This window comes from Primulina huaijiensis, chromosome 6 (assembly GCF_012295235.1).
Source record: "Primulina huaijiensis isolate GDHJ02 chromosome 6, ASM1229523v2, whole genome shotgun sequence".
Classification (NCBI taxonomy): domain Eukaryota; kingdom Viridiplantae; phylum Streptophyta; class Magnoliopsida; order Lamiales; family Gesneriaceae; genus Primulina; species Primulina huaijiensis.
In genome coordinates, this window is record NC_133311.1 from 17863061 (window position 1) to 17881159 (window position 18099).

An 18099-nucleotide genomic window follows, 5' to 3' on the forward strand; every position below is an offset into this window, starting at 1 on the left:
TTTTTCTTATGTGTAGTTCATTCAATTACATATTTTGGTTTATTTTGATCTGATCCATATTTGTAGTGAAAAATAATATGAGTTGGGTTGAGTCAGATATATACATAACAAAATTGACACATGAGACGATTTCACATTAGTTTTGTGACAAAAACATATTTTTTAAAAAAAATTTGGTGTCAAATATATCACAATCAATAAACCAAAATTTTAACTTAAATTGTTTAATTTATTAAAGCAAAGACCGGATCCCTTTTTTAATTATTAAAAATATGACATGCGTGTATTATATGGTAAATCGTTGTAGGTCTCTTATCAGAATGTCTCACGAATATTTATCTGTGAGACGGTCAACCCTACCGATATTCACAATAAAAAGTAATACTCTTAGCATAAAAAGTAATACTTTTTCATGGATGACCCAAATAAAAAATATGTCATACAAAATATGACCAGTAAGACCGTCTCACACAATTTTTTACCGAATCGTTAACCGAAATAAAAAAATAATCATAATAAAATTTGAATATGAGAAATTTTTCTCGTATTTCAATATTTTAAAAAAAAAATCGAGCGAACCGATACAAATACAATCACCCGAAAAAATAAAAATTATATTTATATAGGATAAATCCAATTTGCACTGAATCCGAGGAAGCATCCAGGGAATGTTGCAAATCGGTAAAAACCTCCATTTTGTTATATTTTGTTACATTTATTTGGTTTTAATAATATTTAATTAAAAAACCCCATTTAATCGGGAATTCAGAAATAGAGAAGAAAATGATCGAAGAAGAAGGAGAAGTGGTGCCTCTTTTGGAGTTGGGGAGTCGTAAAAATGAAGCTGATAATAACAAGGGTGGCTTCAGAACGTTGCCCTTTATCATTGGTAGGTATCAGTGCCGTATCTACTGATTAAAACCCCTAAAATTTATTTAATTTAATTTAATAATCATATATATATATAGAACTGTTCAAAAATTGTTTTTTTTGTTGGCTTTTCTGTATCTGTTTTTTTTTCGAGTATGCACATTGATTTCTGTTTCTTGATTGAAATTTCTGGAATTTGTTCTGGTTTTTGACTCAACATATATAAGGAAAACTACTCAATGAAGGTTAAAATTTCGAATTTTTTGGCTGTCATTGATTTGAAGTTTTGCTAATAAATTATGACAGGGGCTGAAGGATTGGAGAAGCTGGCCACATATGGACTGACTCCTAATATGACAGTTTATTTGATGGGAAAGTATCATATGGGAATGACCACTGCGTCAAATGTGTTGTTTTTTTGGTCGTCAGCAACAAATTTTATGCCAATTATATGGGCTATCATTGCAGATTCTTTCTTGGGCCAGTTTTATGCCATCGGGGTTGGATCTATAATTTGCTTTATGGTATTTTTTATTTCTTTTTCTTTTTTTAAAAAAGGAAAACTTCTTGTTTTTTGCCTATTTAGTACTTGATAAGAAAATTATGAACAAAATTTGAAACCTTTTTCCATTCGACACTATGGAACATATTCGGCCTATTGCAGAAAGATCAAAATACTCTGTTTTTTTTTACTGCTGTCATCATCATCATCATCTCTTAGGGGAATGGAGTCGATCTCAGTCGAGTTTTATTTAATATTTAAGGCTACATTTGGCTGGGAGGCTTTCAAATAAAACCATTTCAGATCAAAGATTTAAGTTCATCCAACTTGTTTGTCACTTTTGAAATCCATAAATTTGAAATAATCTCGTGACATTTTTAACTTGTTTATTAAACAAAATGGAGTTATTTGAAATCCCTTTTTTAAAATTGTTTTTTTTTCCCAAATGCAACCTTTCTTTTTGTGTGGGGAAATTTCAGCCTTGGAGTCACCCAGTAAAATGATGTACTCGTTAAAATATTTTTTGTGCTGCACGTTAATGTTTATAGAATTGGAAAAGTGAAGGGTTCAACTTTATATAATTTCATTGTTACTTGTATAAATTTGACCCAGTGTTTGATCAAGTAAATGCTTGTTTGATCAAATATATTCCTCCAGGGAATGATTCTTTTGTGGTTAACTACGGTAATCACAAATGCGAAACCGCCTCCATGCGATGAATCCAGCACCCATTGCTGCTCCCCCACGGTCCCCCAGTTTGCGTTCCTGTGCAGTTCTCTTGGCTTAATGTCCATCGGAGCTGGGGGAGTCCGATCCTCGTCTTTAGCCTTCGGTGCAAATCAACTCCGGAAAGGAATTTTCAAGAAGGCTTCATGTGTCAAAGATAGCTATTTCAGCTGGTACTATATGTTCACCACTGTCTCCGTCCTTCTTGCCTACACATGTGTCGTTTACATTCAAGACAACTTGGGATGGAGAGTTGGTTTCGCCATCCCCGCGTTGCTGATGTTGCTTGCCGTTTTTGTGTTCTTCTCTGCTTCCTCATGGTATATCAAACCGGATTATAAAACAAGCTTGCTAAAGAATTTGGTAAAGGTCGTCGTAGCTTCTTATAGAAACCGGCATCTGAAACTGTCTGATAGAACAGATGTCTTGTATCATCACAACAACGGATCGTCAAATATTCCTCCCAGTCGGAAGCTCAGGTGAATGAGATTCAGAATGATTAGATTTATCCTTTTCCCCTTTTTCATGCGCTAAGCTAATAGATGATCAAGTCAGGGGTGGATCCAGGGATTCTTGGGAAGGGGATAACCAACGAAATTAAAGTGCTAAACTTTTGAACTATTGAACGAGTTAACACGTGAAATTTTAAATTCGCCTAAAACTGGATTTGCTGAACTTTATGCTGAATGTTTTCAGGTTTCTTAACAAGGCTTGCATAGTCAAAGATCCACAGTGCGACACAACAGCAAATGAGATGGCTACAAATTCGTGTAATCCGTGCACGGTAGATCAAGTCGAGGAGCTCAAATCACTACTACGAGTGATCCCGATCTGGTTTTCAGGAATGATCATGTTTGTAAACGTATGCCAACCCTCATTTCCAGTACTCCAGGCCGCGTCAATGAACAGAAAAATATCATCTTTTGAGTTTCCTGCAGCCTCATTTAGCACATTGGCGTTGCTATCCATCATAATATCGGTCATACTCTACGACCGTGTATTTCTTCCATTAGCATCCAGAGTCAGGGGGAGTCACGTTCGAATCAGCACTAAAACAAGAATGGGATTCGGGATATTTCTCACATTTACTGCCATGCTGGTTACAGCTGCAGTCGAAAGCATCCGACGAACAGTAGTTGCTGCTAACATGTCAGCGATGTGGCTGGTGCCACAGTATTGCCTTACAGGCTTTGCAGAGGCCTTAAACGTTATCGCACAAAACGAGTTCTACTTTTCGGAACTTCCGAGAAGTATGTGGAGTATAGCAGCAACACTGAATGGGATTGGATTGGCTTTGGCGAATTTGGTTGCGAGTTTTATACTGAATTGTGTCGATGTCATCTCGAAAGAAGGCGGGCACGGGAGCTGGATTTCGAACGACATTGATAAGGGTCGCTATGATTATTACTACTTGGTTCTTGCGGGGTTGAGTATGGCTAATATGGTGTATTTTATTGTTTGTAGCAGTGTTTACGGTCCACTGAAAGGGGAAATAAATCTTGCAGAACAAGAGGATGAGTTCTGAGTCTTGTTTTCCAGAATTTGTCTTTAATTCTGGTAGTGGTAAATAATGTAATGATATGGGCTTCACTTTTTACATTCACCCCCTTATATTAACCAAACATCTTCAAATTATAATATGTCGAGGGAGGTGATGTCAAATACACAAAGTGTCGGGACCGTGAATGCAAATTATCTGTATTTATTTCTGGTTTAGGAATCAACTCATTAATAATAATATCCAAATTTTATTTTATCTTTTATACATTATTTCCATAATATATATATATATATATATATATATATAAATTCATGAATAGTCAGTCGTAAATAGGATTATCCAATGGTATGCATGGATCTTTCTCGTTCAAAATAAATCACACTACTCAAGAATATTAAGAATGTTGTGAAAAAGTAAAAATTTATAGTAAAAAGTAAAAATTTCAAACTCTCAAAATTATCACACTACACACTTTATAATATTTTTCTCTCAACTCAATTGTGATTTTCTTTACAAATGAGAGATCTATTTATAGAAAATCTTTACAGATAATCCAAAAATAAATTACATCATTACATTCATCATCACACACAAATTTCAATATTTAACACTTAATTTTACCTAACTTTCAACATTCAAATATTCAATATTAAAATATTAATTTTCAACAAAGAATAATTATTGGATTTCCTCAAAAAATAAATAAACAAATTCTTGGACCGACGAAAACTTATCCACGTAAGCCTGCAATTTATGTAAAGGGCTTAGATGTTAATATCATATTTTGGCCAGCAATAAATTGAATTTATTAGGTGGTTTGAATGAATATTTGAAAATTTAATTTAATTAAATTCAATTTATTGCTTATATATATATATATATATATATTACGGATTTTAATATATTAGTAATATTATAAAATATAATCTTTTAGAAGAATTTGAAGAGTTTAACACTACGAAGAAATTTAAAGAATTTAGTTGAGCTTTTNATGTAATCTTTTGATTTATAATTTTCAATTTTTATATGTTTTATTAATTATTTAAGACTTTTTTTAAAAAATAAAAGAATTTTTTGTATCAATAATGATAAAATAGAAAATTTCTCAATAAAAAAGTGACAAAAATATTGCGTACAATTTGAATATGATACAACTCTAAATCGAAAAAAATAAATAATTTCAAATGTTCAATAATACTTATTTATTCGATATAAAAAAGATCATATTTAACAACAATAATGTCTAAATCATAAAAAGCAAATGGTTTCAAATATACAATATTATTTATGTTAATATATCACAATATTTAATTGTTTTAATTTTTATTCGAGCATTTGTCGCTTTATCAAAAATATAACCGATGGTAACAGTACAACACAAATCACTTAAACCGTAGTACCATATTTTGATTGCTCTACATAGAAGAGATAATTATTGCACCCAACAATATTTCTCTCAATAATTACACTTTTTTGCAATCAATGAGAATCGAGCTCGTGACTTTGGATTTGATATCAATTGTAAGACCGAACATTTGTTGCTTTACCAAAAATTATAGTTGATGGTAACAGTGTAACTCAAAATTTTAAACCTTACAGCAGTTTAAACATCACGTTTCGATTATTCTACCCAACAAATATAATTATTACACTCATCAACAATGTGTAACATAGTGTTATATGCTAGAATATATAAATACAAGAATACCTAACTTTTATTCCTAATTATACACACGTCATATGATTAAAAAAAGAAGTTACTTATACAAATATTTTAATTAATAATTATATAATCTATATTTTGTTTCAAACATCATCATCATTATCATTATTACTATTATCATTTTGAAAAGTTCTCATATATTGTTACGTATCAGAGTATAATATGTATATATAAAATTAGCGTATCGAAAAAGAACAAGTCGAGAGCAGGGGGCCTGCTGGGATATGTTCACAACCGTACTTCCATAAGACAAGATTCGTCTCATCAATCGCTTTCATGATGCTTCTTTTTATCATGGATTTTGCTACTTAAACCTACCTCTGAGAGAAAGAGGAGGCTGGAGCAGGTGCTGGGGTTGCTTGCTACTTATATCTAACTCTGAATCTCCCCTGAATCCCCGTCTATATTTTCAAAAACACATGTATATGTTTCTGTAACTCAAAAACGATGGAAGAAGAAGGAGAAGAGCCACTTCTGGAGTTGGGGAGTCGTACTAATGGTGATGATGATGATTACAACAAGGGTGGCTTCAGAACTTTGCCACTTATCATTGGTAAGTAATTGTTTTCTTTAAACTGTTACTTGTCCTGATTTAAATTTTACTTTATTTCACTGCATAATAGCAAACAAATTCAGGGTTGTATTGTATTGTGGCAATTCATTTGAAGTTTTACTTCGTGTAAATTATAATATCAGGGGCTGACGGATTGGAGAAAATGGCAACATTTGGCGTGACTCCAAATATGACCGTTTATTTGATGGGAAAATATCATATGGGAATTACTGATGTATCAAATTTAATGTTTCTTTGGTCGTCAGCAACAAATTTTATGCCAATCATCTGGGCAATCGTTTCAGACTCTTTCTTGGGCCAGTTCTATACCATTGGATTTGGATCCACAATTTGCTTTGTGGTAAACATATGTGAAACATTCCATTTTAAATAATTTCAGTTATTTATTTGATTCATTCTTTGAATTAAATACTTGTTTGATCGAATAATAACTGCAGGGATTGATTCTTCTGTGGGCAACTACCATAATCCCGTATGCGAAACCGCCCCCGTCAGATGAATCCAGCGCCCTCTGCTGCTCCGTCATTGTCCCCCAATTTGTGTTCCTGTGCAGCGCGCTTGGCCTAATCTCCATTGGATCTGGAGGAGTCCGATCCTCGTCGTTAGCCTTCGGTGCAAATCAACTCCGAAAAGGGAATCTCAAGATGACATCATGTGTAAAAGACAGCTATTTCGGCTGGTACTATGTGTCCTACACTTTCTCCGTCCTCGTTGCCTACACATGTGTAGTTTACATTCAAGACAACTTGGGATGGAGAGTTGGTTTTGCAGTCCCCGCCTTGTTGATGTTGCTTGCTGTTTTTTTGTTCTTCTCTGCTTCCTTATGGTACATCAAACCGGATAGTAAAACTAGCTTAGTAACCGATTTGATCAAGGTCGTCGTAGCCTCTTACAGAAACCGGCATTTCAAACTGTCCGATAGAACCGATGTCGTGTACCATCACAACAACGGCTCATCTAATATTCCTCCCAGCAGGAAGCTCAGGTGTGTGAGATTCAGAGTGACAAAGTCATTTTTCCCTCTTTCATGTGCTGTGCTAAATACATGAGGGGATAACTATGAAATTAAAGAGCGAAAAGGAAAAGTTACTATGAAATTTCAAATTCACCTGAACCTGGATCAAAGCCTTGCTGAATTTTGTTTTGAATGTTTTCAGATTTCTTAACAAGGCTTGCATAGTTGAAGATCCACATTACGGCACAACGGCGAATGGGGTTGCTTCAAATTCGTGGACTCTCTGCACCGTGGATCAAGTGGAGGAGCTCAAATCACTACTGCGAGTACTCCCGATATGGTCTTCGGGAATGATCATGTATGTGAACATATGCCAGACCTCATTTGCAGTACTCCAAGCCGCATCAATGAACCGAAAAATATCATCTTTTGAATTTCCTGCGGCCTCATTCACCACATTTACTGCCCTATCCGTCATAATATGGGTCATTCTCTATGATCGTGTGTTTCTTCCATTGGCATCCCGAGTCAGGGGGCGGCGGGTTCGAATCAGTACTAAAACAAGAATGGGGTTTGGGATATTTCTCTCATTTATCTCTATGTTGGTTACAGCAGCCGTCGAAAGCATCCGGAGAGCAGTACCTGCGGCCAACATGTCAGCAATATGGCTGTTGCCACAATATTGCCTCACAGGCTTTGCGGAGGCCTCAAATGTTATTGCGCAAAGTGAATTCTATTTTTCGGAACTTCCGAGAAGTATGTGGAGTATAGCTGCATCAATGAACGGGATTGGACTGGCTGTGGCGAATTTGGTTGCGAGTTTTATACTGAATTCTATCGATATGATTTCTAAAGCAGGTGGGCAAGAGAGCTGGATTTCGAACGATATCGATAAGGGTCACTATGATTATTACTACTTGATTCTTGCGGGTTTGAGTATGGCGAATATGGTGTATTTTCTTGTTTGTAGTAGTGCTTATGGTCCATTGAAAGGGGAAAGAAATCTTGCAGAAGAAGAGAAGGGCCCCTAGCCTTACTTTCCAGAATTTGTATCTTAAATTAAATTCTGGCAGTGGTAGATTAATTATATTAAAGTAAATATATCGCTGTATACTCGAGAAAAGAACACAGATTTTCCATTGAATTATTGCACCACAAGTTTCGTCGATCAGATTGAAACTTGAAATCAAACAAACGATCATCCAAATTACAGGAATCACTCAGATAACTTTAGACTTCCCCAATAACTCAACAAATGCCACCACCACCGCGACAGAGTTGTTAGCCGCCAATGGAGCGAACAAGTCGGCCTCATTGGAATTGTCTGAGCCGCCACCGGCCAGGTCCGAGAGTGCCCGAAAAGTGATGAATGGCACCCTTTGCTGGTAAGCAATCAAAGCCACGGCTGCACTCTCCATATCCACGGGGCTGATTTCAAATTTTTCGTACAAAAAGGTTCTGTACGCAGCATTGTCCAAATAAATGCTGGCACTTGTTCCTCTTTCTACTCTAGTTACTTTGGGAGGGGAAGACAAGCATATTGTTGAATTGATGCACTTCTCCAAATCCAAACCCTGAACAGAATCGCACTAGTAAACACAATCGATCTTATTTTAAAAAAAAAAAGAAGACAGAGTATATAAAAATTGTGTTACCTTTAGTTGTTTGGAGAGTTTATAGTAAGTGGAATCAACAGGAACCCAGAAAGCATGTTGCCTTTCTTCTGGTGTGCCGTCGACTGGGAAGATTTCTTCTGGTTGGTACCAAACGTTATTTAGTAGATTATCGTTATTCTTACACATGCTTACATTTGTTGCATAATCTGCAAACTTTATGTAACCGATGTCTCTCGTGTAGTCGCCATTCGCTTCGAGGGGCAACTCGTCTTCGGGACCGTTCCCGTATCTCTGCGAGATTTTAACCAAAAGATCAAGCTCATCATTCATCAAGCGGAGTAAACTGATTTATTAATATAAAAATATATAATTGTGAAACTAACTTAAAAGAATTAAAATTTATATATATTTTTAAAAAATAACAATAACAAAAATATGTGATTAATTTTTTCGAGATACAGAAAATAAATTAGAGTTGTTTTTACTTTGTTGATAATTAGAATATAAAATAAGAGTGTTTAAAAATCAAATTAAACCGAGTTAAACCAAATCACCAACATAAAAAATAATAATAATAATTGAGAAAAATTATTGTTTTATGATTTTTTTTAAATATATTAAAACTAAAATGATCGATCTTTCATTTTCCTCTTGTCAAATTAATATTATTACTTTGAAAATTACTATTTTTTTATTTAGTTTGTTGTAATCATTAATATTTTTCATTATGTATTTTTAAATCTAACAAAATAAAAAAAATTTACATGTTTGGTTAGCAAGTTGGTGCATTTATTATTTCAAATAATTGTCTTTTTCCACTTTATGATATTTTTTAAAAAAATTAATTAAATAATCCAATTTAAAAATAATATGTTAAATCATTGAAAAAAAAGACATTAACAAATATTATATTTAAATATTTGAGGGTATTTATGTCATTTGAATTAAAAAATTCGGAAAAGCATGGCCAAATACATTGCAGGCGCGTGCAACTAACACTTCCAATGGAAGGGGCTCTTAGCTTATTTTTCCAAAAGTAGTTTACTTAATAGCTAATTAATTTTTTATAAAAAGTCTTGTGTTAGATAAGAATTTCACGAGGGATCGAAATGATATTAAATAATATGTTCTCTTATAAGAATATTTTTGTTATTAAAAACTAGTACGAGAATCACTTATTTATTTTCAAACATTTCTTACTTATAATTTTTTCTCATCTTTTCGTAATCTATAAATATAATTATTTCTACACAAACATTTTTTTTTTTAAACACTCACTTAATCCTCCGACTGGGTCTACACGGAAAGAAGGGGTGTGTTTATGTATATTTTACTCTTTTTCAGCTTGGAATATAAAATATAGGGATCGTTTCTTCTCATATAGCATAGATTACATCAAATCCACGCAAAATATTTGCAACAATTAAATATAATTCCTTAATCACCATCATATTAATTATCAAAACTTGTTTTATAATTCAAGTTGACTAACTCGCAAGCTGCATTAAATAAAAGAAGTTTACTTGAAAAATAATTATATATTGTCACATCACGTACAGTATATTATATTCACTGAAATTAAAAATATAATTGGCTTGGTGGACTTACCTGCCAACTCCAAAGAGCCGAATGAGACCAATACTTGGGAATGGCAACGTCTCCGATATTAAGTGATGGATTTACGTTCCCAGCTATTCCGTAATGCACGATTCCTTTCACTTTGAATAAACTCAGCAATAGCTGTGTAGTGATGCCTGCGTTTAACTACATACGTAACAAAGATATGGTTAGTACCATCTGCGATATAGCCCGAGGTTTAACACTACACGTCGAAAGGTAGCGATCGTGGGTTTTCACGTCTTTAAAAAAAATTATGTTCATTAATAGTTGCGTGAAGTATAACATTTTTGTTGATGTTAATTTAAGTTAATCCGAATTGTACGTAATTTGACATTTAGATAGCGGGGAAACTAGGCAACTGTTTATTTGTCATTCCTATAATATATCCGATCACGATACATACTTCTTCCAGGCCGCCAATATTGTCTCATATATATGTCAAAAGAATTATGGAATATAGATATATAAAAACTTTAATATCAGACGAAAATATATAGTTTTTGAGCTAAATTTCAAAGCATACAAATGCATCTTAATCAGGGTAAATTTTTATTGGTTTTTTAGTGGTTTCAGTGTTAAAGTTTTAATTCTTTTAGTATTTTCTCATCCAAGTGCTAAATGTGATGTCGGATATTGCTGATATGTCCCTTAGTTTTTTGCACCGGAACTGCAAGTCTCGAAAACTTAATTACGTGACAAACCCAAAACCAATCAAGATATTTGCAAATTATCCTGCTCAACGACACAACTAAATAATCAGNATGGCAAGTCCAGTCATAACAGACACAACTTTTACTCCACCAATCGTTCCAAATCGAAACCTCCTCCCTGTAGATCAAAGAAAATTCTTCAAGTTCGTGAACGTTGTCGTCTAGAAACAAAAGCTTGCAAAATTTGTGCATATACCTGCAAAATCAATGGTGAGATTTGTAGGTTCGTAACTCGGATGTTGCAGAAAAGGGCTCAGCTCAAACAAGTTTGGAATCACTATTCCAAGATAAGGCCCGTTCTTGTTAGCATTCAAGATTACTTTTAGTGTATTTCCATGTATTTCGCAGATTGCAAAATTTGGGACGAATGCCAAGAAACTGAGTAAAGCTAGAGATGTTAAAAACTTGGTATTCGACATTTACGATTGTACGAGTTTAGGGACAGACTGTATATTTGGTGAGGAAGGATGCAAACTCCATTACTTATATAGATGAAAGAAGCTTAATTACTTCGCTAGTTTGAATCGATTAAAAAAAAATCAAATGAAAATTCGAATATTCCAAGTTGATGTCAGCGTGTAAATATATTAATCAAAGTCATATCTGTTCGATAAAATATTGCATGCTATTTTATTTTTACGCTTATGTGCAAACTTTTCTCCCAAGGCTTGCCCGTGACCGTGTCACGATCACTCGTTCTATGTTGCACCAAACACTCTCGGATATGAACATATTATATAAAACGCATCGAAAATAACATTTTCGATATAACATAGACCATAGTCCATTAAGTGTCACGATTGGTTTTGAACACGAGGAAAGAAAATTGCCAAACTAAAACAAAAAAACAAAAAAAAAACATTATATATGTCGTTCATAATTCATCGTTAAAGACGAGGGAAAAAAAAATTATATCTGTCATAAATTTTCTAGAGAATTTTATTTCTAAAAATAAAATGAACATATATGTGGTTATTCAAATCAAATCATTAACAAATTGGCACATTTTTTCATTGCATATGCATATTAATAATTGTACTGTTCTTACAAAAGAAATAAATGCTCCATAATATAAAAACAAAACATATTACCACGTTTTCTATATGTATCCTTCTCAATTTTTTTGGAAGGAAACGGTCTTGTCTGGATTGAGGAGCACCACTCGTTCTTTTTTTCTTTTTATCTATGTATTTTTCAAAATGGGAAAAATGTGTATATATTTAAATTTTCCAAAAAAAATGTATTTATAATTTCAACAAACTATTAAATTTCTTATTGATTTCTTGAAAACAGATTTGACGAGTATCCTTTAGAAAAACTTTACATATTTCAATTGACGACCCGGAAAACATTTAATTGGTTATGATAATATATAAAATATAATTACAAAAAGTTATTTTAAAATAAAATTAGTTTTTAAAAACATTTTTAGATGATAAATTACATTGGCCAAAAACCTGAAATAATTAATTGTTTAATTAAATTTTGAAATTGAAGCCTTTTTTTTCCCAAAATAAACTGAAAATATATCTGCAGAGCATATAATCTCTTTCGTGGGAGTAAGTTAAAAACATGGATTGGAAAATTTAAAAAATATCAACACGCGAAAAAGGCCGGAGAAAACTCCACCATACATTTGTTATCCATCTCACTTGTCGGCAGGCCAGGCCCATTGCTCACGTGCTTATGTCAGCTTTGCACCCGGACACTCGAAGTGTATACACCACTATTCAAGAATTTTGCATATCAAAATTAAGTTATTTACAAATCTTGCTACTGTATAATTTTGAAATTATATAAGGTTTTAAAATTAGAATAGATATCTTGTAAGACAGTCTTACATATCTATATATGTGAGATTGGTCGATGCACTCCATAAATGAAATGAAACTTAATACTTTTAACGTAAAATATGATACTTTTCACGGAGTGGGTAGAGTTGAAGTTTCATCTCACAATATTGAAGAGACGATCTTAAAGGAGTTTTTATATTAAAATTATTCAATATCTATTATTAACATTGTTTACCAACATATANGTCGACTTTTATTTAAATAACTATATTTTATAGTAATTTTTTATTAAGTGGACTTTTTTAAATAAAATATTTATAAAAAAAATATATTTATCATCAACACATATAAATGAAATCAATTTAAAAATATTTAAATCAACTATTAAAATAGATCTTAAAATGTCAAATTAAAATTTAAAGAAATTTAAATTATAATTTATGAAGAAACTTAATTTATTTATTTTTTTAATATCAATTACTGAGATCATATTGTTAATTTGAAATCAATTTTATTAACTGTGACTTTCCCATAAAAAAATAATTATAATAACTGTGAGTAGATAAAGTTTTTTATAAAGTAACTAAAATTACATCCGGCCGTACCAACTTGAGTGAATTTCCCAACCAAACATAACGTGTCTTTATATAATTGGCTTTCCTAAAAAAAATATGGGACCCCGTTTTTAAAAAGAACAAAAATCGCATTGTCCGCTGATGCTTACAAAAAATAAATAAAGCATTGCAAAACCTGCAAATAACCAAAGGGGAGTTTTGCTCTATTTCTGCAAATGTATTCCCATATTCACATTAACACAAAAATCCGCATGAAATTCTATCTTGGTTTAAATTTGTGAGACGTATCTCTTGTCCAACCTATGAAAATATTATTTTTTATATTAAGAGTATTACTTTTCACTTCATATATGAATCGAGTCGACTCATTTCACAAATATATATAAGTGATATCGTTTCATATTAGACTTATTCTCATATTAATTTTGAAAGTTCTTTTTTCCTTAAGTTATTTAAAACAAAAACAAAAACAAAAACAATGTATATCATCGTGTTGAAGTCTTCCATTTCATTTATCTTTTCTTTTCCCTGATTTCCTTTTTACAAAAACTACAAGAAAAAAAAATCTTATAAATTAGTATATGTTAGGTTTTGATCATCTGATTGATCAAAATTTTGTCCAAGTATAATAAATTAGTTTTTTTTTCCCAGAATTGGTTCGTTTTGCACCAAATTCTCAATTTCAACCAAATGTCATGTTGTTTCTAATTAAAATTACATAACTCGATATGAAAATCTACTTCAATTTTGTTTGTCCACACAATTCAATAGATTTGAAATTCAACGTCCCAAATAATCAATCCGGACACAACCTAATGTTGCACTTCGATGATATGATTTGATTTGGAGGGAATGAGTTACATCTTCATAATTAATAAATTGATGGATTTGAAATACACTAACAAAAATTAATCCAAGCAACCTATAAATTTCCCCACGATCCACAGTTGAAAACAAACCCTTGGTCATTTCAAAAACAAACGTTTGTTAAACAAGAACCACAATAAAATGGGTCATGCATGCAAAACCTAGAGAAACCGGTTACTCCTCTGGACTATAAGGAAAGGGAAAGCATAATTTATGTATTACAAAATAGCAGCAACCGACAAGTTCATGGATCATACACGCAAAGGTTAAAAACAGCAGCTATATAAATCGGACACAAAATTGTTAAACAAGAACCACAATAAAATGGCTCGTCAAACTTTTCGAACTTTATTGGGACGATTTGTCGAGTCATTCTCTCTCGAACGGGGATGCTTTCCACCAAAATTTCTACCGCCTCTCTTGTGCTTTCCTCCCCTGTTAAACATCAAGAATATTATAACTAGATGGATACAGTGTCGACCTGGTGAACTAAAATTTATATGTGCGACCAATTTAAGAGCATAAATACCTCCTGTGGTTGCCCTGGTGATTGTCATGATGCCTACCCTGCTTCTCCCGTAGCAAACTCCAGTATTCTTTCTCGGCATCACCTATCGTCAAAGAATATTGAAAAATGCAAAAATAATGTTACCAGAGATCCAAGTTGGCAACCCAACAACAATTTGTTAGATAAAGTTGTGTTAAAAAAAAAGGAAATTCCTGTGTCATGGCATGTAAGATGAAGATTAAAATACGGATTACTGGCGAGTTATGATGATAGAAAAGATTTAACTGTCATACGGTAACTCGCAAGACCATATCTTCTACGGGTGACTAAAATAATAATTTAGATAAAATGAAAGGGGTTGACACAAACCAGTTAAGGGGTCAAGAATAGCAATGAAATTTTTCACTATCAGACCACCCTTCTCAGAAATGGCAGCAGCAGCACGTGCTTTATGAACAGCTTCAGCATCTTCAAACCTTATATATCCCGAATCACTTTTAAACTGGAAATCAACAAACTATATAGAAGAAAGCAGAAGTTATATGCATGCCAATGAATAGGAAAACAAAATAAAAATATTTAGAATTTTTTAATACCTTAACATTACCAAACTTATTGAAAATTAGTTTTAGGTCCTCTCTTAAAACAACATCTTGGTCATCCTTGTAAGCTTCGATGTTGGTTCTTTCTTCATGGGGTCCTTGGTCTTCCTTATCATCTGTTATGCCTGAAGATTTTTCAGATTTTTGGACAACAGTCTCTGCACCAGTCTCATCCACCTCCTCCCCTACACTCTCTGCATTTTCTTCATCATTCACCATATCTTTAACATCTGCCAAGATATCTAATCCGGTATCTCCAGATGTATTTAATGCCAAAGCTTGGTCGCTATCTTTTTCAGGCGCATCTACATTATCACTCATGGACTTGTGATTACCATTAAGTTCCAAATCATCTCCAGCAGTGATGCTCTTCAATCTAAATGCAACAATTAAGCCTTGGGGATAACTGTCACAACAATAGTTTCAGATAAGAACAACAGTACGAGAAATATAAGAGCCCGTGCTACAAATTATTTAGCAAGTACTCACTCCGGTTCCGCATCAGCATTGGTGTTGTCTTTATTATTTGAACCTTTTTGGGGCCGAGACTTTGCCACTTCTATCCCTTGCTTAGCCCTCACTTCATCGAAGTCCTTTCTGTGTCATCAGGTAAGGAGAACATCATAACGAGTCTAATCAATTGGGATTGGAGCAATGCAAAAACCATCCTTATGGGCTTCAAGATAAATGAGGTTCAATTTTAGAAAACACACAGAAAATAACTAGTTTTAAGGGGAAGTGGGTATCAGGAAGATATGGCTCACACAAGGAACCAAACACAAGGAAGTCTTCTTTACGGCTGAGCAAGAGGTCAACCACTACAGCAAATGTAAAAGGGAAAAAAGGAACCGAAATAAGATTGTGCAAATATCTATTCCACGATTTGATGCATGCCATTCATTGCCTGATATGTGATTAATGTTTTATATCAAAAAGTCAGTATAAGATTGCAATTCGCTCGCATGCAGATATAAACCAATCCAGTACACAAAACATAAAATCTTTTAATCATGTTCGTGTCAGTGTGCCGGGGCATAAAATTTGGATAATACCAAATGCAATCAAGCATGAAAAATAAAATAGCATGCAATGCTTTCAAGGCTGTCAAAGAATGTTGTTCGACGCAAGCCACAAACCACATGCTACAAGAAGAATTGATGAAGTTGGAGTACATAAGAGAAAATAAGTATGTGCTCTACCCCGCCAACCCTCGACCAATGTCTACCAATGAGAAAACTCCTAGTTGGAGAGAACATCTCTTCAAATCTTAACATAATCGGAACATAAATATAACAATTTTTTAACTCAAAACAGTGAGACTATACAATACAACTCAAATCAAACGAGAAATATATGTGCTTGACCGTTCCATACTTACTTTGGTTTCAACTCTAACTCTGCCCCTGAATAATTCAAGTTTTGTTTCAAAATGTTTGCGGCATCTTCATCATTAGAAAACTCAATCAGCGCAGTTCCGCAAAACAACCTATTGTCAGCAACATGACGAGGTAACCTCACACTATTAACCTGGCATAGATTAGTAACCAGAAGTTACAGGTTTTAACCGATCTTATAAGGTTAAATCAGAAACCGCACAATAGAGGCTTGAAGTAAACGACTGTAATCCGCAAAATTCAAACTGGAAATTTAGCTGTGGTAAGAGATACCTTAGCATATTGGCCAAAGAAAGCCTCCACATCCTCAAGCTTCACGTCATACTCCAGTGGTGAGGCAGCGATTGTTCTAACATCTGCTTGCTTCATGAGCTCCTCTGCCTTCTCGAGCTCAATAATCCGACCAACCTTCTCCCCTTTAAGAGGAAATATGAGAGAAAAATAATGTAAGTGCATGAAAACATTTCACCCAAGCATCTAACATCCTAATACGTATGAAGTAACTAACCATCTTCTGAAACTTTAAGGAATGTGGAGGTCTTTAAAGTTTCCGCAACTGCCATGACGGTGTCATCTGCTACATCTTCTGGTTTCACCTCTCCCAAGCCCAAATGACCTCTCATTCGCGAGAATGAGATAATCAATGCCAAACTCACCACTGGCTTCTAGTTAAGAAAATGAATTTGTAGTATACCATAAAATCAATAACAGCACCATTTTATATAGTTTACCAAATCAAAAAACGTGTACCGTCCCTCCCTGGCCTAAACTAAGTTATATCAAAGCCCGTGATTGTTTTGGCCAAAAAATATCTAGATTACAACCACGAGAAAGACATTCCTTGTTTATTGATAATGTAAGCAGTTTATACGAGGAAAAGAACAGCATGAAAAGGATTTTTAACAGACCACTGAAAATATTTTCCTTTCTCTTTCATTTTCTTGTGCGGGTAAATAAATTACAAGTTCACTATGCTTTACCTATGCATAAGCATATGTAGTAATAAACTATCAAACTTATAGTTTTATTATAACTATTGGACAGGAAAACAAAATTATCATAGCATATCAAGCTGTGAGCAACCACATGCACGATGTAGTAACACAAGAACTAACTGCATAAACAAGGAAAAGGATACTCCCATCTTCACTTTCAGAGATGGTTTTCTTCATAAAAGCATCTCTCGGAAGATTACTGTCACTGAAATAGAACTCTACCTGAAAGTCAACAGAAAAAATATAGAATTCACAACTAGCACGTAAAAATTGAAAAAAAATTCTTCCCTTTTTTATCATCCAAAACCCAAAAACTAAATAAATAAATGGTAAACATCAAGCAAGAAAAGCAAAGGTGTAGCGACGATTTCAACCTGGCGAATTACTTTCTTTGCTGTTTCTTCGTCCAACGACGCCGTCGGCTCCATCGATGCAGAGCTAATTGCGGAGAGACTGGAGTGGAATAGGTATAGCGGACGATCAATTTCGGGAACTTGAGGTTTTAAAAATCTCGAAGAGTTTAGGGCTATTGCGGCTTGAGATTATTCCAATTATTTTCGTGTTTTTG

The 18099-nt window shown here is 33.6% G+C and overlaps 4 protein-coding genes across 4 annotated transcripts; 2 read left to right on the top strand and 2 right to left on the bottom strand.

Moving 5' to 3' along the window:
* The first annotated feature begins 762 nt into the window (after positions 1 to 762).
* Positions 763 to 3697, top strand: LOC140979476 (protein NRT1/ PTR FAMILY 1.2-like). Its single transcript, XM_073444880.1, has 4 exons — positions 763 to 889; positions 1177 to 1394; positions 2030 to 2577; positions 2795 to 3697. The coding sequence occupies exons 1-4, from the start codon at positions 784 to 786 to the stop codon at positions 3621 to 3623; spliced, it is 1701 nt and encodes a 566-aa protein (XP_073300981.1). The 5' UTR covers positions 763 to 783; the 3' UTR covers positions 3624 to 3697.
* Positions 3698 to 5629: 1932 nt separating this feature from the next.
* On the top strand, positions 5630 to 8003 carry LOC140979889 (protein NRT1/ PTR FAMILY 1.2-like). Its single transcript, XM_073445520.1, has 4 exons — positions 5630 to 5875; positions 6019 to 6236; positions 6334 to 6881; positions 7054 to 8003. Exons 1-4 carry the CDS (start codon positions 5770 to 5772, stop codon positions 7880 to 7882), a joined length of 1701 nt encoding a protein of 566 aa, XP_073301621.1. The 5' UTR covers positions 5630 to 5769; the 3' UTR covers positions 7883 to 8003.
* LOC140979890 (bark storage protein A) lies at positions 7963 to 11308 on the bottom strand. The gene is made up of 5 exons (XM_073445521.1): positions 10994 to 11308; positions 10849 to 10915; positions 10076 to 10232; positions 8507 to 8758; positions 7963 to 8425 (listed from the first exon to the last, which is right to left on the bottom strand). Exons 1-5 carry the CDS (start codon positions 11214 to 11216, stop codon positions 8072 to 8074), a joined length of 1053 nt encoding a protein of 350 aa, XP_073301622.1. The 5' UTR covers positions 11217 to 11308; the 3' UTR covers positions 7963 to 8071.
* A 2888-nt stretch (positions 11309 to 14196) lies between these two features.
* On the bottom strand, positions 14197 to 18083 carry LOC140979891 (la protein 1-like). Its single transcript, XM_073445522.1, has 10 exons — positions 17906 to 18083; positions 17675 to 17753; positions 17045 to 17194; positions 16810 to 16952; positions 16521 to 16669; positions 15632 to 15739; positions 15137 to 15548; positions 14910 to 15057; positions 14562 to 14643; positions 14197 to 14467 (listed from the first exon to the last, which is right to left on the bottom strand). Exons 1-10 carry the CDS (start codon positions 17957 to 17959, stop codon positions 14365 to 14367), a joined length of 1428 nt encoding a protein of 475 aa, XP_073301623.1. The 5' UTR covers positions 17960 to 18083; the 3' UTR covers positions 14197 to 14364.
* Between the last annotated feature and the right edge of the window lie 16 nt (positions 18084 to 18099).

Coding starts and splice junctions, on each gene's coding strand:
- LOC140979476 (XM_073444880.1), top strand. CDS start 784: ATGATCGAAGAAGAAGGAGAAGTGGTGCCTCTTTTGGAGTTGGGGAGT. Junction 890..1,176: donor AACGTTGCCCTTTATCATTG/GTAGGTATCAGT, acceptor AAATTATGACAG/GGGCTGAAGGATTGGAGAAG. Junction 2,578..2,794: donor CCTCCCAGTCGGAAGCTCAG/GTGAATGAGATT, acceptor GAATGTTTTCAG/GTTTCTTAACAAGGCTTGCA.
- LOC140979889 (XM_073445520.1), top strand. CDS start 5,770: ATGGAAGAAGAAGGAGAAGAGCCACTTCTGGAGTTGGGGAGTCGTACT. Junction 6,237..6,333: donor GATCCACAATTTGCTTTGTG/GTAAACATATGT, acceptor TAATAACTGCAG/GGATTGATTCTTCTGTGGGC. Junction 6,882..7,053: donor CCTCCCAGCAGGAAGCTCAG/GTGTGTGAGATT, acceptor GAATGTTTTCAG/ATTTCTTAACAAGGCTTGCA.
- LOC140979890 (XM_073445521.1), bottom strand. CDS start 11,216: ATGTCGAATACCAAGTTTTTAACATCTCTAGCTTTACTCAGTTTCTTG. Junction 10,916..10,993: donor TCTCACCATTGATTTTGCAG/GTATATGCACAA, acceptor TTTGATCTACAG/GGAGGAGGTTTCGATTTGGA. Junction 8,759..10,075: donor CGGCTCTTTGGAGTTGGCAG/GTAAGTCCACCA, acceptor AAAATCTCGCAG/AGATACGGGAACGGTCCCGA.
- LOC140979891 (XM_073445522.1), bottom strand. CDS start 17,959: ATGGAGCCGACGGCGTCGTTGGACGAAGAAACAGCAAAGAAAGTAATT. Junction 16,670..16,809: donor TCTTTGGCCAATATGCTAAG/GTATCTCTTACC, acceptor AATCTATGCCAG/GTTAATAGTGTGAGGTTACC. Junction 15,740..16,520: donor GAGTTAGAGTTGAAACCAAA/GTAAGTATGGAA, acceptor CTGATGACACAG/AAAGGACTTCGATGAAGTGA.